The 22,292-nt window shown below is 38.2% G+C and overlaps 1 protein-coding gene across 1 annotated transcript; it reads right to left on the bottom strand.

The window, feature by feature from the left end:
* Positions 1 to 2,761: 2,761 nt before the first annotated feature.
* Tceal3 (transcription elongation factor A like 3) lies at positions 2,762 to 4,766 on the bottom strand. Its single transcript, XM_021153749.2, has 3 exons — positions 4,587 to 4,766; positions 3,955 to 4,021; positions 2,762 to 3,629 (listed from the first exon to the last, which is right to left on the bottom strand). The coding sequence occupies exon 3, from the start codon at positions 3,601 to 3,603 to the stop codon at positions 3,001 to 3,003; it is 603 nt and encodes a 200-aa protein (XP_021009408.1). The 5' UTR covers positions 3,604 to 3,629; positions 3,955 to 4,021; positions 4,587 to 4,766; the 3' UTR covers positions 2,762 to 3,000.
* Positions 4,767 to 22,292: the final 17,526 nt, after the last annotated feature.

Genomic DNA, 22,292 nt, shown 5'->3' with positions numbered 1-22,292 from the left:
AGCGATAGAACAAAGGATGTAGTGAAAGAAGGAAGTGCAGTGGAGGCTTGGGGGACAGAAAGCAGTGCAGCACCTGTCTGCCTCCCCCCCAGAAGCTGACAAGCACCCTACCCAGACATTGTATGTGAGTTCTAAGGGCCACAGCATCATTGTGGAAAGTGGGGTTAAACCAAAAGGTTTCCACTTTCAGTTACCCACACCTTTCTTTTCTCAGGCTTAGGGATCAGGGAGCTACCCTGCAGGCGTTTGCTGTAGATCTCCCCACTTTCAGATTTAGGACAGACTGATATACCTGCCATGTGGGCTCAGAGTTTCCTTAGAGTCCCCACCTCCATGCTGTCTTTCTCAAGAATATTCAGAATAGCTCCATTCACAGTAAACTGTGGAAAGAATAAAGATATACCTAAAATTGTTAATGGATTTATCAAATATATACATTCTAATGGATGTACTAATGTAATATTCATTATACAGTAAAAAAGAAATGAAAGACAATACTTGCTAATAGCATAAACAAACCTTTAAAATATAACGCATAAAAGAAGCTAGTTACAAAAATTCCACATGCTTCATGATTCCATTGATAATATTCAAGTCCATAGAGACAAAGGGTAGGCTAGTGGTTGCCATTAACTGGGGGTGAGGGCGATAAGGGGTGGAGAATAGGGCTGCATAGTGAGTGTGAATGTATAGTTTCTTTTGGGGGGGTGCTGATGATATTCTAAAATAAGATGTTGGGGGAAATTTTGGTGAATGTGCTACATGCTTGTGAATTGTATACTTCTTTTTGTAGTGCGGGGGTTCTGTAGAGCTACATCTTCGTTCTTAACTTTTAGTAGGTAGGCTTTAAGGAAAATGGTAATACTTGCATTTTTAGATGTATAACTTATTATTTCCATTTAAGATTAAAATATTGCTTCTCTGTGGTGGGAGAGTTGCACTGTGTCAATGCAAAACAACAACTCTCATCTTAAAGGGAATACGTTATAGTTTATTTTGGAGCCATTATGAAGGATCTTGGCTTGGGAATTTAGATTTCAGTTACCAGAAATTCCATGTTCCCGTGTGAAAGCAGTGTTGTGAAGTTTTGTAGACTATTAGAACAAAGAAAGTCACAAATCAAGGCACATTTAAAATCCATTGCATCAGAGAGGTGGTTATAGCATGATTGGGAGGCATTTCTAGCTGCCTAAGATGCTGTCTGATGACAGTCTTAGTTTCTGGGTTGTTAGAAGTTAATATATTTCAAAATACTTTTTTATTTATCACTCACAGGATGTTATTTATGACAAGGAATGGCTGCTGAGGCCTACAGGTGGCTAAAGCTACCCCAAGATAAGGTAATTAGTCTCTGGATCTGCAACATTCCAACTTCTCTACATCACTGCAGATCTAGTCAGCAGACACAGCTTCTTTAAGGAGGTCTCATCTTAACTGGGACCAGTCTTAACTTTGGAAATGCTTCTATATTAAGGGGTCATCATTATCCTCAGTGTCTGGCATAATTTAAACTCAGCTATGACAATAGTCTTCTGGCCAGGTTTGCAAAGGAAATCAATATTGTTGATGAGAGAGCCCGGTAGTGGCATGTCTTCTCTGAGCTGTTGCCTTAGAACAGAGGGGCTGAGCCTGGTCCCACTCACACTGCCTCTCCAGAGTAGCTTTAACCGACAAATAATGTTTTCTCCTTAAGTTTGGGAAAAGTTGCTTAGCAGAAGGCTCTCTCCTGAAATCTAAACTCTAAAACTTTTCTAAGCTTGGAGACACAAGTCCTTTCTTGAAAAAGTAATATCTTTTAAAAATTACAGTACAAGGCTGGCTCAGCTATTTGGGAGCTGAGCACAAAAACCCTTTAATATTTATCATAACTTTTGATAGCATTTATCCAAAAAGATACAAGGCATTATACGCTATTCTACAAAGGGAAAGATGTTACTAAAGGTTAATTATCCTTTGTCAGAAATGTTTGGGCCCAGAAAGGCTTTTGGCTGCAGAGGGTTTTGTTTGTTTGCCTTGTGTTTGGAACACTTGCCTAGGCTTTACCTCTTGAATATCATAATCTGAAATCCATGATACCTAAAAAGATACAGCAGAAGGTTTTATGCATAATCCTCTAGAGGCCAACAGGAGCCAGACAGAGCCTTCATCTCAGCTGCCTGCAGTTGTTCCCGGGGAAACAGGTGGGAACTATTCTCAGCCCTCGCTCAGTTGACAAGGTTCAGGGTCTGGCCCCTCCACATGCCCATTCTTAGCATGATATATAAGCTATTGTGCAGTCCTGGGAGCCAACTATTATCCCCATCTTATATATGACAAGATTGACCCTTTACAGCACAAGATGCATTATAAATGCCAAGTTCCAGAAGTAATGTGAATTTTGCTGATTTTACATTCAAACAAAAAGGAGTTTTAGATGTCTTCATTGCCACCCTAAACTTCTTTAATAGTTCACCAGGTTGTCATATGATTTTCTGTTTTTAAAATTATTATTATGACAGTCATAATCTAAATACATTAATATATAAAAGAGCAAGAGGGCATTAGAGGACCCAGGAGAGAGGCCACAGTTTGAACTGATCTGGTTATAACCAGTAGGGAAATGGCAGGAACTCTCCAACCACCTGATGATTGCATCTGTACATTGTCCTTGTAGTGCTAAGCATTGTTAGAGCTTTGATGTATGCTTCCATAGTTTTCTTTGTGCTGAGATGCATTCTGCAAACATAGTTACATTTTATAGAAACAGGCCAATACCATAGAGATGTAGTTCTGCAAACTTTTTATTGTTATTTTACAATGTACATGCACATGGGTGAAAATCCTGTACTAAAAGACAGACAGCACTGGAGTTGGGTCAGAAGGCTGCTGGTAAGGACAGTGACGCCTAAAGCAGAGTTTCGGCTGAAGGTTAAAGCACAGGCCTGGCAAGAATCTACCAGGGAAAGCGGGGCCAGCAGTGTTCTTTCTCTTCAGAGAGGTCAGAATTGAAGGCCAAAGGCATTAAAGGTATGGGATGTCATGTAGGCCCCTCTGGCTCCTGCCTCCGCCGCCCCTCACCCCCCTGACTCCCCGCTGGCCCCTGGGGACTAAAGCATCCTGTGCATCTCTTTGCACCCAGTGAAAACCACCCATTTTCTGCCTCTTCCTCAGCTCTTCCTGAGCCCTAGTCATATCTGCGCACTCTCTCATCATCTCCTCACTGCTTACATGCCTGTCCTGTAAGTCCTCTTGGGAGTTCTTGGGAGAATCATCTGTCCCCCTATCTGTTTTTCGTTTTGCTTTCCGGGGCACATAATCTTCAGCAGGGCGCTTTTCTGCAGCCCGCGCCTCACTGGCTGACTTTGCCTGGGAATCCGGCTTGCTCTCCCCTTGGCGCTTGCCCTCCCCGTCAGACTTTCCCTGCTTCTCGGGCTTCCCCTCATCTTGTCCCTGCTCATCTGGCTTTGCCCCCTCCTCTGGCTTGCCCTGGCGTGGTGCTGGCTTTGCTTTCTTGTCTGGCTTCTCTTCCTCGTCTGACTTTTCTTCATCTTCAGGCTCTACTTCATCTTCTGGCTTTCCCTCCTTTTCCAGCTTGCCTTCATTTTCACCGCGGACTTCTTCCATGTCAAGATTTCCCTCCTTTTCCTGTCCTGGGGGTAGAAGTGGGGAAACAGGAGGCAAAGAAGAGATGTGAGAGACTGAGACACCTGACAGAATACAGGCTCATTAACATCAGATGTCTTTGCATTTGGTGCGTTCGAGGGGTCCCTCCCTGGTGGCTGTCCCAGTCCTCCAAGTATGTTGTAGACTTGCATCCCTCCTCCACCCGGAGACCGACATGCCATGCCAGGTCTTACCACCTTCTTGGTGCTCCTTCAGGGTGGCAAGCTCTGCGTGTGTGTTACGTGGGATAGCTTGGGAGGGGGCAGGCAGTGGGGTCCCAAATCCTGCCCCATTGTGTCATTATTCACTGACCTGCAGGGATCCTGGGCAGGTCAACCCTCTTTCGCAGATGTCACAAAGCGTTGGGAACAGCAGAGACCTACAGACAGGACACAGGGGCAGTGTCTGCGTGGTCAGTGGATGCACAGAGACTGTGTACCTATCTGGCAGCCCATATTCATCACTCAATCTTTTCCTCCGTTACCCCGTTACCCTGCCACCCCCGCATACCCCAGCCGCCATTTCTTTTCAGGCCTTGGGCACTAAATCGGGATGCTTTCCAAACTCAGTTTTACTCTGCGCTCCCCACTCGGACTCTAGAGGCAGCCTGCCCCACCCCCACTCTCGTTTGGTCCGGGTCAGTTTGTCTTTAGAGCTTGGAGTGTGCGTTTACTTCAGAACGCATCTGTCTACGTCTCACCGTCGCACTGCGGGCCCCCCTCACCCCCCCCCCGCCTGTTCTAAAACGGATTAGGAGTGGGATAAGGAAAGAGAGCCCTCTGCGGGGGTCCTCCTTCCCCCTCTTCTTGCCCGGTCCGCTGTGCCCCCTCCTTACCAACCTCTGGATCTCTTCCCCCTCCCCTCCCGCTGCTGCTGGTTCTAGCTGCCACCTCCCCACCACCCCTGCCCTGCTCTGCGGGCAGAGCCATCATTTCAGTACTAACCTAAGGATACCCAGGACAGGCCTTTGCCTTCTCCGGCTTGCAGAAGCCCACTCACAGCTCGTCTGCTGCTTAGGGCAGCTCAGGGAGCTGGTTCTGCGCGGGTGCCAAGACCAGACCGTAGGGCGGGCAAGCGGACGTGGGGGCTGGTGCCCACGTCTGCGCCTGGCCGGTCACGTGAACACCGCGTCACCCGAGCTCGCCCCCCCCCCCCATGCCTGACCCATCTCACTCTCCACCTCCCTGGGGGACTAAGATGAGCACTGTAGGAGGTGTGTGTCACAAAGTCATGAGATGCCTGAGAAGAAGACTGGGAGGCTACAGGATGTTTTATCTGGTGCATCTTTGATACACATACATCTCTCTCATATACGCAGGCTACAGGTGGGACAGACGATCAAAAATTGAATTTGCCTTTGTCAATGGTGTTCAGCTCTTGAGCCACAATAACCTGCTTTCAAACCAAGTCTGGGCACAGTAGCACACACCTGTAATCCCAGCGCTCAGAAAGTTGAAATAGGAGTTCAAGGTAAGCTTTGGCTACAGTGAGTTCAAGGGCGGTACAGCTACCATCAAACTCTAAACCATCCATCCACCCAGCCTTGTATGAATATAAGTAGCTGGTGGAGGTGCCTGCTGGAAAGCTGAGCTGCTATTGAATGTTCCCTAGGGTTCGGTTTTAGGCTTCTTTTGGTTCTCAGGCTCTCAATTTTTGTGTGATCTCATTCATTTGCCTCAAAATATTGATGATTCCCAAATATGCATTTCCAGTCTAAATTTTTTATTAGGTATTTTCTTCATTTACATTTCCAGTGCTATCCCAAAAGCCTCCCATACCCTCCCCCCACACTCCCCTACCCACCCACTCCCACTTCTTGGCCCTGGTGTTCCCCTGTACTGAGGTATATAAAGTTTGAATAAACAACAGACCAAGTTTTGCTTTCCTTTCAGTCATAATAGGAGAGTGTTCTCCAATACCCCTTGAAATATATTCTAAGAATTTATTTTATTTCAGTGACATAATAGTTGCTTGATGAAACTTTATGTTCCAGTCCATCTATTCCCAGCATATACTTACAGTATAAGTTCTCTACATATTAGTCAGTCATTTGCAATCTCAGTTAAGCAATCATTGATTTACTTAACAGTGGTCCCAAAGTATAACGTTTGTAATGGATGCAATTCTCTTATGTTAAATAAAAGCCATAACATGCTTATTTGCAAGAAAAGCAGAGAGTTCATAACTTAATAACTAAAGGGGAAAAAATCTAAGATCATTTGGGAATGGGAATGTACCTAGTATATGCAAGATTTTGAGTTCCATTTTCAACACCAATTTTTTAAAAAGAATTTCTCTTTTATTCATGAAATTATGAGGAAATAAAGTAAAATTCATCATAGTTTTAGTGTTGCATCTTAGACAAACAAACCCAATGACCACAGATCCTGGCAAGGTGCTTAGTAAAATATAGGAGCTTAGTAAAATACAGGAAAAATAAAAATCATTGTATTATAGTGCTTGAAACTACCCAGTTTCAGACAGCTGTTGTAGGTGTTGAATCTGATCCTCTATGTATAGGTGGAAGTTAATGTGTTGTGGGAAATTCACCAGAAAAGACTGCATAGACATGGATTTAAGCCAGTAGAGAGTCTTTATTAACTAGCCACTGGTTACACTGGTTGTTTGAGATTGCAGTGTAGCCCCAAACCTTTCTCAAGGTTAGCTTTTAAGCACACACACACACACACACACATATCCTGGGTTTATTTACCTCAGTAAACAAGAATGGTTAGTGATAAGTAGAACTACAGAAGCCAAAAATCAAGATCACTACATGTAGAGACTTTTCCCTGACAATAGACTTTGATGGATTAAGCCTTTGTTATAGTTTTACTTTTCCCTGACAATAGACTTTGATGGATTAAGCCTTTGTTATAGTTTTGGCAGATGGTGTTGACTATGTACTGAGTTTTGAGTTTTGAGGCCTGAATGATACTTCCATCATGGAGTCAGTTGTGCTAAGGTCTCAGGGCCTACTAAAGTCTGGAGCCTTGTTACAAACATAATGGACTTTCAGAGACCCAAAGGCAAAGAGAAAAAAATTAAAGTAGCCAGAACTAAAGATTATGCTTTCAAAGAAAGTAGTTCGATTGTTTTGATTTGGCTTCTCAACAGTAAAAATGGAAGTATGAAGACAATGGAGTATTATTCATGTCTTGAGTGAAAATTAAAACTTAGAAATTGGCAGCCAGCAAAAAAATAGACTTCAAAGCAAAGGTGGCATAAAAATAAAATAAAACTGAAAGGTATACGGGCAGCAGGTATGAAATAATAGAAAACATTTTTCAGATTAAAAATATCTTAGATGGAAAAGTAGGGATGAAAGTGTGAACAAAACCTAAAAGGGTAACTATTCTATAGGCTTTAAAACAATAGTTTTGCCTTGACAGACTCCAGGATCATCTGAGAGATGCGAATCTGGTCATGCCTGTGAAGGTTTCGCTTGATTGGGTTAACTGAGATGAAAAGACCTGCCCACTGTGTGTGTATGGCTTAGTTTTGGGGCTGGGTCTTAGGCTAAGTACAGAGAGCTTGTCAGCATGCCCATATTCATTCACTTTTCTCCCCAATTAAGGATAAAGTGTGACCCACTCCCTTAAGTTTCTGGAGCTGTGACACTATGACTTCCCTGCTGTGATAGACTGCAACCTGAAATTGTGAGCCAAAAGAAGATCCTTCTCCCTTAAGTTGCTTTTGTCGGTTTATTTCATCAAAGCAACAGGAAAAGAAACTAAGACAATTCTATAAAATAGTGACACTATTGTCTTTTTTAAATGTATACTGACAAACATACAAGTTGAGGGGGCTAGTAAAAGCATGGAAAACACTTGCAATATCTAAGGAATATGTTAAAGTATAAATTGATACCAGATTTCAGTAGGTTAAGATTATATATGATAATTGCTGGATGAAGATTTCATGTTAGTAGATGGTGAAAACAAACATACTAACGATAGGAAGACTAGCAGAGATCATATGACCCAGAAAGGAACTTGATACAATGGTTAATTTAATCTTATTAAGATTATGATCACATTATAACAAAGTATCTATATATGAAGTCATTAAATGACAATGATTTTAGAGTGAAAATACTCCACCTATATGCAGCTTATAAAATACAAGCTTTAGGTGTTAAATGATAGACTGTGTGTTTAGCTAGATGAGGCCTACATTCAAGCTACAGCATGAATATGTTCTCTCTTATAAAACCAAAATGAAAGTAAAGATAAGTGAAGATCAGGGGCTGGAGAGGTGGCTCAGCAGTTAAGAGAAGTGGCTGCTCTTCTAGAAGTCCCTAATTGAATTCCCAGCACCCTTGTGGTAGCTTTCAACCATCTATAACTCCAGTCCCAGGAGATCCAACTCTCTGGCTTTTGTTGGTAATGAACACATGTGATGCACAGACATCCATGAAGGTAAAACACCATACACATAAAACAAATTTAAATTAAAAATAAGAGAAAATCCAGGTATTATTGTGCACACCTTTAATATTAGCACTCTGGAGGCAGAAGCAGACAGATCTCTGTGAGTTGGAGGGTATGCTAATCTATTTAGTGAGTTCCAGGACAGTCAGGACTATAGAGAGACTATGTCTCAAAAAAAAAAAAAAAAAAAGGAATATTGAAAGTATATGTGAGAAAAACAATAACAAATACTGACCAAAACAAAAGCTTTTATAGTCATATTAACATATTACTTTAAAACAGAGATAAGAGGTGTTATATTTTAATTTTATGTATTTATTAATACTATCTCAAACTTTAAAAAATTGCCAGTCCTACAAAGGATACATGCATTTTTACTTTCAGTGTTAACTGCAAAAAAGGTAAAAAGAACATATAAAAGTAGAATAAAGAAAACAATCTGTAACTTTTGCTTAGGGAGATATACAAAACAGTATACGCACTGTACAATCTTTTCAAATGAATACAGAACAGTTTTGAAGATTGACTAAATTCTTGATCATAAAGTACAATTTGAGGTTTCAAATTGACTATAATGTAGAATATTTGCCATTGTGCAAGCAAACACAAATTCAATAGTAAAATACCTATAGAAGCATTTCAAATTTAAGTAATAAACTTGCAATCTAATAAAAATTAGATTCTTAGTACTTTTCTGTTGCTATGATTAAGAATCATGGCCAAAGCAACTTATATATAAAAAGCCTTTCATTGTGCTTACAATTTCAGAGAGTTAGAGTCCACATGACAGAACAAAGGCATGGTAGCAAGGAACAACTGAGAACTCACACCTTGATCCATAAGCAGGAGACAGAAAGAACACACTTAGAATGGCCTGCTGGAGTCATGGGAAATCTCAAAGCATGCCCCCAGTGACACGCATCCCCTAACAAGGCTATACCTCCTAATCTGTCCCCTAAAATTCTACTAACTGGGGAAAAAAATTGAAACATGAGTCTATGGGGACCATTTTCATTTAAATTAGAAAATGTTTGAACTGAAAGATAATTAAGATATTTATGTGTCAACTATATTGGGGGTAAAAATCTTGAGAGCCATAGCTGGACCACGCTTATAAATATATTTACAACATGAAATGTACATATTAGAAGAGATAAAGTATTCCATATCAATGACCCAGGCAGATAAATTCAGAACATGGAGACAGAACATAAGTCAATTAAAGTTATAAGAGACATAAATCTAATAGCAGAAATTAATTAAACAGAAAAGACAGAATAAAAAATACATCAACAAAATTACAAGTTGGTTATGTAGGAAATAGTAATGAAATCAATCAATGCACATACTGATGTGCAAATCAATACACATTCTGGCATGTGAAATAGTGAGCATACACAAATAATGTGAAGAACAAAAAAAAAATGAGAGTACTGCTTTAATTCCTACGGATAAAAAGTCTATTAGAAAAAATCCTGTCAGTAATTTCAAAATAAAGATGAATAAGTTCTTACTAAAATGAATCTTATAAGAATTGAAACACAAGTAATTATAAAGTTTTATAGCTTCTTTTCCCTGGTAATAAGGATTGAACTCAGAACCTCTCACATGCTAGACAGACACTACTATAGAGATAAGAATCCTAGACTTTTATACCTCTTATTTCCAGAGAGGATTGTGCAAAATTGCCCAGGCTGGGCAGTTCTCCTATCTCAGCCTCCAGAATATGTAGGATTAAACCCATGTATCACCACCATACTTTAAGTTTAATTACTCTTTAAATATGAAAGAAATAATGTCCATATCAAAAAATCTTCCAAGGTATTTTCGACTAGGAACATTACCAAGCCAGAAAACTTCATCAGCAACTCCCACAAGTACCTCAATGGGAAAAATAATATCCATCTAATTCAAAGCCATCTAGAGAATTATAAAACATGGAATACTCAAAAGTCATTTTAGTAATACAATATAAGCTTTGGGGATTTCTGTTTTTCATTTTAAAAATTTTATGTGTATGGGTGTTTTGTTTGCACATATGTATGGCCCAAGGATACAAGAAGAGGGCACAGGATCCCCAGGGACTGGAATTACAGATGGTTATGAGCTGCGATTTTGGTGCTAAGAATTGCACCCAGGCTCTCTAGAAGTGAAGCCAGTACTCTTACAGTCCCATAATCTTAATATTAAAACTTGATAAGATCATCATGGAAAAGGAAAAACACAGACCAATCGACATATGTGAAAAAATCCTGTATGAAAAACAAACTGACCAAATATGACAAGAACACTGTATCATAAACAATATACGCCAGTGGAAAGAGTAACACAGCATCTTAAAACCAATTAATATAATTCATGTTAAGACAATAAAATATAATGCTTAATCAGTATGAATAATAAATCAAAGTGCATAGTATTATTGATGTTAATATGAAGCACAACAGAAACCCTTATAGAAAAGGTCTTCTTTAATTTATTAAAATATATTTGCAAAGCACATATTGTAAACGTTGAAAAAAAATGCCCAGGACCTAAAGCTTTGCTTTTGAAAATGACAGTAAGACAAGACAAGAGTCATAGTTTCATTTCTGTTGCATTGATAAAAACACACTGACAAGAAGCAACGTGGAGCAGAAAGGATTTATTGGCTTATAATTCCAGGTTACACTCCATTATTGCAGAGAAGTCATGGCAACCGAACTAGAAGCAATTAGTCTCATCCATAGTCAAGAGCAGAGAGAAAATGAATGTATGAAGCCTTATTACTCAGCTTATTATTATTATTTTTTTTACTCTTGTGCAATCTGGGATGCAAACCCAGGGAATGGTGCTGCCTACTTTTAGGCTAGGCTTCCCACATCCACAAACATAGTCAAGCCAGTCCTTCGTAGACATGCACATAGACAACCCAATCTAGACAACCTCTCATAGAGCCTCTTCTCAGAGGATTATTTTAGATTGTCAACTTGACAAAACTAACCACCACAACTAGGAATACGCGGATCATTCCAAAATTCTGTCACAGAACTTAGTCACTAACAACAGGAAAGTGGAAGGCAGAGAAACAAAGGATGGAGGGAAGATTCTGAAAGGGAGAAGAAACCCAGTTGTCATGCAGGAAAAATACTATTACGCAATTTAGGAATTCTAAAAGTTTATGTATAAATTTTAAAACCAATAGTGATTTTAACTGATATGGACATCACAATATACAAAAGTATAGTTCATTTCTTTTTAAAATAAGCAGCTTTATCGATATAAAATTCAAAATGTATTCTTTTTATTTTGGAGGCAAGGTTTTACTATGTAGCCAAGTCTGGCTTCAAACTTGACTTTCCAGCCTTCTCAGAAATGTGAAGATAATATGTATGGGGTACGGTGCCTGGTTTGAATTCCTTTTCAAATATGTAACTCAATGGTGTTTAGTGTATCTACAAAACTGTGTACCCATCCCCACAATTTGTCTTTAGAAAATACTTTTCTCCCCTAAAGTATAAATGCTTCCCCTCCTACCACCTTAGTAGTGAAAACCTTATTCCTCCTTTTTTTTTCAATTTTTATTAGATATTTTCTTCATTTAAATTTCAAATGCTACCCCAAAAGTCCCCTATTCCCTCCCCCGCCCTGCTCCCCTACCCACCCACTCCCACTTCTTGGCCCTGGTGTTCCCCTGTACTGGGGCATATAAAGTTTGCACGACCAAGGGGTCTCTCTTCCCAGTGATGGCCGACTAGGCCATCTTCTGCTACATATGCAGCTAGAGACACAAGCTCTGGGAGTACTGGTTAATTCATATTGTTGTTCCACCTATAGGGTTGCAGATCCCTTCAGCTCCTTGGGTACTTATTCCTCCTTTTTTAAGACCTTAAAAACTATTTATGCAGTATTTTATGAAGCAGGAGGAAGGATTATAAATCCAAGACCAGCCTCTGCTACATTTCAAAGCCTAGTCTCAAAACAACAAGGACAACAAACACTGAACTTAGGCCATAAAAATGCCTCAATAAATATAAATAAATATATTTAATTTATTTATTTGGAATTTCCCCCCTTTTCTTGAGCCATTCATTCTGCTGTCTTCTGATACAATTTAACTTCATTTGAGAGGATGTCTACCAAGACAATGTTTCTGGTTCCAATATAACTAACAGAAACTAGTGTGGTAGAAGAGTAAAAAAAAAAACAAAAAACAAAAACAAAACAAAACAAAAAACCCCTCACCACTATAAGCAACGAGTAAGTGCATTTGAAGAATAAAAATGTTTTAAATATTTTTTAAAGTGCTGATGATAAGTGGTGTTTTTGGGATCGGAACTCAGCCTGACTCAACAGTGACCTCCAGTGCTTTGTTATCCCTTTGTCAGACCTGAATCTCTATCCTTCAAACTGTATGTGCAGTGGTGGTAGGCAGGGATGAGGGCAACTATTTTCAGCTTCATTTTGAAGACAAAAGGACAGTGTTGGTTATGAAATTCATTTCTGTGGCCTCCAAACTATTTTCTGATAAACTTGACTAGACAATTCAAGAAGACTTTGTTCTCTGTATTTTTTTTCTTTATATATAAAAAAGATGTCCTTTCTAGGGGAATGTGCTGCAATAACAACTACTCAACTACACCATATTCTAAACTTCCTATGCTATGTAAACAGAAGAATAGAAAATACATAAAAAGAAATGCTTTTGAAGATTTTGATGGCCCTAGTCGGCCATCAATGGGATGAGAGGCCCTTGGTCTTGCAAACTTTATATGCCTCAGTATTGCGAAGATCATATGCCCCAGTACAGGGGAATGCCAGGGCCAGGAGTGGGTGTGTTGGGGAGCAGGGCAGGGGAAGGGTATAGGGGACTTTGGGGATAGCATTTGAAATGTAAATAAAGAAAATATCTAAGAAAAATATTGGGGGCCAAAAAAAAAAAAAGAAGAAAAGAAAAGAAATGCTTTTCAAGTTCACAGGTCAAAGATGTAGGTCCACTCAAAGATAGAGATTCAACCAGCCAATTACTGAAGTCCCCCATTCTCACCCATCTTATTACTCTAATCATAAGAGTAACTTGCCACTGCATCCCCTGCAGAACACCTAGTCTTTGTGCTGAGTACCTAAGAAAGCCTAAAATCAGGAAAGGAAGCAAGAATACTGAAAAATTGAACACTAATAACAACATTAAACACTAGTCAACTCCTAAACAATGTAGACTTTTACACGAGGCTTATTTTTACCCTTATTTAGTACTGTTTGTTACAAGACATCAGGTTTTTAACAACAACAACAACAACAAAAAAAAAACCTTACAGGGCACATTAAAAGGAGAGGGAAAACATTCTCAAATATGACAACACTCTCGAAAATTTCAAACAATGAATAACTGATCATTTTTCAAGGGTACTAGTGGAAAAAGTATGTAGCATAAATGAATAGATAATAGATCTATAGTGATGGAAAGTCCATTGAAGTTGAGAATGGAGATGCTAGAAATGAAAAATAGCGAAGGGGGCTAGAGATGACTTACCAGTTAGGAACACTCTCCTAAGAGACCTAAGTTTGGTTTCCAGCATTCATATCCAGGGCTCACAACTGCCTTCAATTCGAGCTCCAGGTGATATAACACCTTCCTCCACCGGCATCTGCAAACATGTCATACATGCATACGCACACTCATATGAGCTAGTGCATGAGTGCACACACACATACATAGAACATGCATGTAAGTACACGCATGCACATGTGTACATGCACAGAGAGAGATGGGGAGGGGAGAGGGGAGAGAGAGAGAGAAGTTAAAAAATGTCAAAGATGAAACAAAATTAAATAATGTAATTGAGGTACAACAGACTGGGTGTAGCTAAGACAAAAGTCAATGAGTTTAACAGTTCACAATACTTAAGTTATATAATGAACCTGAATGTTCAAAACAGAGGACTAGATAAAGAATATGTGGTGAATATATACAATATACTTTAATCTAGCTTTAAAGAACAACAGTTAAGTTATTTCTAGGAGATAATAATATGAAGTCAATCAAAGTAGTCTCAGAATGACAAATTGCATATGTTTTCTATTATTTAGAGTTGCTTGAGTTTATAGTATTGCTTGATAAAAGTATAAGTGAAACTGCTCCCCTAAGAGAATAAAGAGGGCTAAATAGACTAAATGGGTTGAAGAAGAAAATGGGTTGGGGGCACAGGATAATATGCTTACTATAAAATATATAGTTGCATGAGAATGTCCTTAATGATATAGTAGCACATACACAGAAAACACACGATGGAAAAAATAGCAATCTTAGACTACGTCAATAGAAATTTCTCAAATGAAAATGCAAATAAAAAATGAGAAAAATAAAACAAAACCCCAGAACAGAACATCCAAGGTCTTTGGAACAATTACAATGAGCACATTCCAAGAAGGGAGTATAGAGTAGAAGTATTTGAAGTGATAATGCTTAATTTTTTTCTAAACTAAGAGATATCAGGTCACTTACCAAAGAAGATGAGAAAAGCAAAATACCTCAAATCTATCCTTAGGCAATGAACATTCAAGTTGCATGAAACAAAAGACTAAGAAACATCAGAAAAGAGAGCAAGGGTGGGGAAGGGATGCTGACTTGTTGAACAGCAATGGAGTATTCTCCAGAAAGCATACAAGACAAGAACTAGAGTAAAATATTTAAAACAAAGGAAAATAACTATCAGGGTAAAAATGGTATAACTGGAAAAAAAACCCTCTCTTCATTAGTAAAGAAATAAATGCTTTCTCAGAAAAACAAAAAACAAAAAAATTCAGTAGCAATAACCTGCCCTTCAAGAAATGTTAAAGTAGTCCTTCAGGAAAAAAGACAAATAAGGGTCTGTGATGTGGCTCAGCAGGTAAAGGCACTTGCCACATGTCCTGGACTCTTGAGTTTAATCTATGGGACCCGCATAGAGGTTGAAGCAGAGAAATGATTTCACAAAACCTGCCCTCTGTCCTCTACGTTCATGCTATGGGGTTCATGCACTAAGACATGTGCATGCACGCATGCATGCAAAGTGAAAATAGGTTCAAGCAATTTAAAAAATAAAATTATATAACTCAACAATAAAATCTACACAAAGACGGACAAGCATTGGAAGTGGAGTAAATTAAATATTTTTTCTTCTTAATTGATCTAACATGCAACCATCCAAAGCAATGATATTGCAAATGTACTGAATGGCCAAGTGGAATTTAAATAATTGAAATGGATAATAAATTCTCTGTTAAAGCAAATAAATTCATAATTTAAGCAGAAATATGATCTGACATACATTTATATTTGTCAAAAATGTACAAGGATTAAAATATATAGCTCACTACCCTAGCATAGGCTTAATCTACCATACTAAAAAGTTTCTGTTTTCAGTTTTCAAAACAAGTATATACCATATATGCCAATAGAAACACAAACATTAAAAAAAAAAGACAAATGAAAAACCTCAATTTCAAAGATGGCAAAGAAATTTGTAGCAATAAAAAGAAAACAGATATAAGTATAGTTAACAGGATCCAAATATATTAAGAATCAAACAGGCTAAGAGGTAACTTAATCAGTGAGGTGCTTGCTGGATAAGAATTAGGACCCCAGTGTAATCCCCAGATCCCATTTAAAATGCTGTGGCAATGACATACACTTGTAATCCCAGTGCTAGGATTGCAGACACAACAAGATTCCTGCGACTGGATGGCCAGCTAGGTTAGCCTACTTGTTCAGCTCCAGGACAGTAACAGATTCTGTCTCTAAAAACAAGGTTCAGTTGGTAAGATGGCTTAGCAGGTAAAGGCTCTTGCTACCTAAGCCTGTTGACTTGTGTTCTATCTTTGGAACCTGTTTTAAGTGAAGGCAAGAACTGACATCACAGGATGTTACCTGATCTTTACACACATGCTGTGTCACAAATGCACATGCACGCACATAAACACAAATTCAGGAATAAACATTTTAAAAGTTAGATGGCTTTTGTAGAATGACACATAAGGATGATTTCTGGTGCCCATGTACACACACACAGACACACAGACACACATAGACACACACACACAGACACACACAAACACACAGACACACACACACAGACACACAGACACACACACAAAGACACACACACACACCCCTACAATTCCATTCCTTTTCTTTTGCTGTAATAAAATACCCTGACAAAAGGAATTTATGCGAGGAAGGGTATATTTGGCTCACAATTCCAGGTTATACTCCAGCCAGTCAAGGCTTTAGGAATTTAAAGCAAGTGGTCACATCATGCTCTTTGTTCAAGAGCAAAGAACAAGGAAGTGATGTATTACCACTGCTCTGCTCTTTCCACTCTTCTAGCTCAGAAGCACTTTCCTAGGGACTAGTCCCACAGTGAGTGATTCTTCCCACTCCAATGAATATAAATCAAGATAATCCCAACAGGCCAACCTAATCTAGGCATTCATTTAGTCTCCCTTCCCAGGTGAGTCTAGAATGTGTCAAGATGACAAATAAAACCAACAATCACACCCCCACAAAAATGTATGCGCAAGCACACACACACACACACACAAATATGTCAAAATATGTTCAGCAAAATATAATAGAATTGGAAAGGAAAAAGACAAATACATCATTAGGGCTTCTAGTTTCAGCATCCTTCATCCAATTGGTAGTTAATAAAGTAGGAAGGAAATGAAAGGATATAGTTGATTTGAATAGCTCTATCAATCAACCAACTTTCTCCAATTGACCTTTAACTTAATTTATATCACACTCCATCCAACAGTGCTATCCAGAAGGAAAACTGCTATTTTCAATCTCACAAACAATTTTTATCAACAGACCATGTTAGGCCATAACATGCTTTGGTTACTTTAAAATACTAGGAATTACAAAAACATGCTTTCTATAGAATTAAACTTAATAGCAATAACAGGAAAGATGAGTGGAAAAGCCAAATACCTGGAAATCAAGCATGCTTTTAAATAGCACATGAGTTGTATAAGAAGGCTCATGAAAGGTTTAAAAGTACTTTGAACTGAGTGGAAATAGAGCATATCAATATAATATGCTGTTGCAGAACCAGTGCTTCTAGGGTAATTTGTAGCTTAAATGCATTTCTGAGAAAAGAAGAGCTAAAATCAATAACATAACATTTTAACTTAGGAAACCAGAAGAGTAAGGCAAGGTAATCAGAAAAAAAATTAGAGAAAAATAATCTACTTTTCTAGAGGTCCTGAGTTTTGGTTCCCAGCACCCATATCAGATGGCTCACAATCATTTGTAGCTCCAACTCCAGGGGAAATGAAGCTTTTGGCCACTGCCAGCATCTGCACTCACATACATGTACCTACTTGCAAATGCACACACCTACACATAATTAAAAATACTAAAAATGAATCTTAAAAGAACCCTTGATTTTAAATCACAACTGTATAATGTAAAAAGTGGATATGTATGATGCATATTAATTTTGATGCTTAATTTATGCATAGTGTATATATTGTAAAATTATACCATGTATAATGCTCTGATATTTGATCCCTCCACATTAAAGTATTTCCTTCTTACTATATACAACAGTTCTTCCATGCATTTAATGCTATTTTCCTATTCTTTGGGTTTATCAAAATGTATTTGATCATTCCTCATTCATCGATGTGAGAAATCTATATAGAGCTCACACTCATTTCTTCTCCCAGGGGAGAGAATCATGATAAAGATGAAAGATGACATAGCTCATCCCACATGTGACTTTGCCACTTTTCTTCTAGACAAATGTGGACTGTGACTAATTTTTTTCATGGTAAAAAGAATTGAATTCCTGTTGTACACCTTTAATCCCAACATTTGAAAGGCAGAGGCAGGTGGATCTCTGTGAGTTCTGAGCCAGCATGGTCTAGAGAACAATTTCCAGGAGAGCCAGGGTTACACAGAAAAACCCTAGCTTGGAAAACCAACCAACCAACCAACCAACCAACCAACCAACCAACCAACCAACCAACCAACCAACCAAACAAACAACCAACCAACCAACCAACCAACCAAACAACTAAACCAACCAACCAACCAACTAAACAAACAAACAAAGAAAGAAACAACTAAACCAACCAACCAACCAACCAACCAACCAACCAAACAAACAAACAAATAAAATAAAATAAGAACAATTTTAAAAAGAAAGAGCAAAAAGAAAAGAAAGAATTCAGTCTATAGTTTGAGGCAGGATAAACAAACTATATCTTGAGCCCCTTTTAACTTGTTATTGTTTGTTTTTAAGTCTTTTTTTTTTGACCTGGGATTTGCTAAGTGGGAAGTGAGTAGACTAGCTGACCAAGTGATCCCTATTGCCTTCCCTGCACTGGGATCAAACTCAGAGCCTTGTACTTGAAAGACAAACACTTTAAGGACTGCACTATTTCCCCAGCCCTGTTTGTTTGTTTGTTTGTTTTATTGAGACATGATCTTGATGTTTATCCTTAGCTGGCAGAGAACTGGCTATGCAGACCAGACAGGTCTCACACTTTCTGTGAGTCTCCCAACTCTGCCTTCTGAGTGATTATATTACATAGAATGCCATGCTTGAGTTTGTTTTGCTCTTTTTGGAGACAGTTTCTCTGTATACCCACAAATGGCTGGGAACCTATTATGTAGTTTACCTTGAACTTGTGGCACAATTTCTGCCTTGTATGTGTGCTGGAATCACAGGTGTGAGCCACTAGTCAGTTTCTTGTGACTGCTTTGATCTATACTGTGTATGGGGAAGCATATTATGTAACTTTTCAGACTTGGCCAGAACACATGATAAAGTGTCTGATAGTCTTAGACTATTCAGACGGGGGAAAACAGCTACCATGGAACCTTCTGCTTTCTCTGAGACAACTGTCCTAGAAAGCTCATGTCTTAGAAACTTCTCTGCTGCTGTGTCAAAACACCAGAACCAAGACATCTTATAGAAAAAAGAGTTTATTTTGGTTAGTTTTCATGTTGGAGGGGTGGAGTTAGAAGGTCAAGGGCAGAAGGTGAGTGCTCACATCTCGAAATATAAGCATAAAACAGTAAACTCTTCTAGACTACAGGAAGTTTTCAGTTTTCTGGAATATCACATGTCTACCAAGTGGATCATGCCTATAATCCATTTCATTCAACCAGATATGTATTTGAGACCTCATTTGGATATACGGCCTATAAAAAGGAACCACTTTGTCACTAATTAAAATTGTCTTTCATTTTTAAAGTATTGAATAATTATGAATACCAGGGCTGAGGATCCGTCTAAATTTGTCTTTATCAAGGAGGGCTTTCAGATAACTATTTTCAGGTTTTTTTTTTGTGGTGAGGTGCACCTGTAATCCTAGTACTTAAGGCAGATGTAGAAAGATTGCTATAAGTTCAAGGCCAGCCTGGTCAGCATAGAACATTCCAGGTGGGACAGGACAATGTAGAACGACTCTGCTTCAACTCCCTTCCAAAATCCATTTTCATATCATTCAATGCCATATAAGATATGAATTATTTTCCTACTGACATCTTCGATTTCATTTGCATTGAAGTTAGTGGTCTGACTTAGCAAACCAGGAACTTACCCATCACTTCCAGAGAGACCAAGAAGACTTTCTGCTGCCAAGTGAGATCTATATGCAACCTGGAATGACACCAAAATTTCTTTTCAGAGACAGAGGATGGTGTGGAAAACCATTTCCTGGTATAATGAGATCTATTTATAGCTGTCAATGTTGGTGTGCTGTTAATTTAAAAATATCTTTTCTTTACCATGAAGTATCAATATGTTTATTGTTAAATATTATCAGTTTTAATTTAGCTATGGCCCAGTTAAAAAATAAAATGTGGTGCACTTTTCTCAACAATGATGTATTATATTACATTATTATGAATCAATTCTTTTATTTATTTTTCTAGGTCAATCTTTCATGGGGTCTATAAGGTAATGTTTTTTTTTTTTAACTTTTCTGCTCATTCTCATATATGTGAGGTATAATATTCAAGAGTACTTTCTGTATGGTATAACAACAGATTAAGTACAGAAACAGATGTAGCAATTCATCACATGTCTATTAGAATACATATTGAAGAGGTTTTAAAATATTTTAATTTTTATTTATGTGTATATGTGTGATGTATATGTTTGTGCACATGACTGTGTGTGACTGCAGAGGTCAGAAGAGGGCACTGGATCCCCTGGAACTGAAGTTACACTTGGTTGTAAGCTATCTGATGTGGGTGCTGGGAGCTGATCTCAGGTTCTCTATGAGATCAGTGAGAGTTACTAACCACGGATCCATCCCTCCAGTCGCAAAAAGTAATATAGAAATTAATAACTAAAGAAAAAGTAGACAAGGAAAAATAAAATTGGTTGGTCATAATGTGAAAATTTCTTTCTGAACTGCCTAATTCTATTCAATTGATGTATATGTCTGTCTTTACGCCAGTACTGCCTAAAGAGTAAGTTTTGACACAAAGCAGGGAGAAACTTCAGAATATTTTTCTTTTCTAAAATTATTTTAATTAGTTGTGGTTTTCTGTATGGTCTCTGTTGCAAAGACAAGTTGCCTTGATGAGAGATGAGGATTCTATTTATCTGTAGGGAATGAGGACAAACATTTAGAATGTAGTTAGTGATTATATTGGTTTAACAATGTGGCTGATGTGGGTGCTCTAAGATCCATGACTTCCTTAGACCTGAGTAGTTTGATAGGTTTCCAGTACCAGTCATGCTTTCCCTGTTGTTGACCAATAGAGACCATTACAGAAAAAGCACAATCAAAATTCAAAATTGTAGAGCTCAGTCTCAATTGAAACATCTACAAAACACTCCTGTACCCAAGGCTCTGGGAATATTGCAAAAGAGGAGGTTGAATGATTGTAAGAGCCAGAGGATCAGGTGTTTGCTGTGAGTTTGTGTCTCCTAGTAATGTTGGAAGCTACACACGCAAAGTCTCACCAACATGACATCCAAATGTGAGCTCAACAAGGATGATTCCAATAGATGTGCTATAGTAGATGAGGTGGCACCCAAGAAATCTCAATAATACACAAAGAGCCACAGACACTAAGGAATGCTGAGAGTTGGAGATATACTCTTCTCTAGGAAAAGCACACCAATCAGTTATACAAATGGTCAGCACTGAAAATGTATAAATACAAGTAACTTCAAACAGACTGAGTATGTTGTATTGATGTGTGTGTATGTATGGATATATATATATATATATATATATATATATATATATATATATATGACAAATGTTAATGAAAACAGAGGCCATGAACTAGAAAGCATAAAGAGGGGTGTATGAGAGAATTTTGAAGGAGAAAAAGGAAGGGGAAATGATATATTAGTCTCAGAAAATGAAAGAAATAATTTTTAAAAATTATTTTATTATTTTATATGTGGATGTTTTGCCTGTATGTATGTCTGTATACTACATGTGTTCCTGCTTCCCACAGAAGCTAGAAAAGGGTATTGAATACTCTAGAACTGAAGGTACAGATGGCGGTGAGCTATCATGTAGGTGCTGGAAATCAAACCTGGGTCCTATCCTGAGCCTTCCCTCCAGCCCCTTCTTCTGTATTTTCAAGATTATTTTGGTTTTGGAGGGTCCATTGTAAACAGACATAAACTTTTAGATAGTTTTTAAGGGTTACTTTTTACATTTATTTATTTTATAAACAACTTCACCACGTGTGTATTGTATGTATGTATGTATGTATGTATGTACGTATGTATTTGTGTGTATGCCCAAAGTCAGAGGAAAACTTTCATGAGTCAGGTCAGTCCTATTCGTCTATAATGTAGGTTTCAGAGATAGGACTCAGGTCATTTGGCTTGGTGTCAAGCATCTATAGCCACTGAGCCATCTTGTTGGCCTACAACTTTAGGATTTTTCTTTTGGTGGGATGAATGCTATTGATAGAGAATGGATTGAGTCTGTCAAACACTTGGGTGAGTAGTGATATCTTAACAGTATGAAGTCTTGTGATCCATAAGCATGGGATGCTTTTCACTGTATCTCTTTTAATTTAGAAATATTTTGTAGGTTTTTGTTTTGATTTGGTTTGGTTTGGGTTGGTTTTTTTTTTTTTTTTTTTTTTTTGCAAACATGTTTTTTTCCTTCTAGGTCAAGATTATTTATATTTTCTGTGATTTAATGGAAATTGTTTCATTCTTTAAGATACATTTTTATTATTTTAAAAATTAAGTGATG

The sequence above is a fragment of the Mus caroli genome, chromosome X (genome assembly GCF_900094665.2).
Source record: "Mus caroli chromosome X, CAROLI_EIJ_v1.1, whole genome shotgun sequence".
In the NCBI taxonomy this organism is placed as follows: domain Eukaryota; kingdom Metazoa; phylum Chordata; class Mammalia; order Rodentia; family Muridae; genus Mus; species Mus caroli.
The sequence above is the reverse complement of the archived record's forward strand: the minus strand, read 5'-3'. Positions and strand labels throughout refer to the sequence as shown.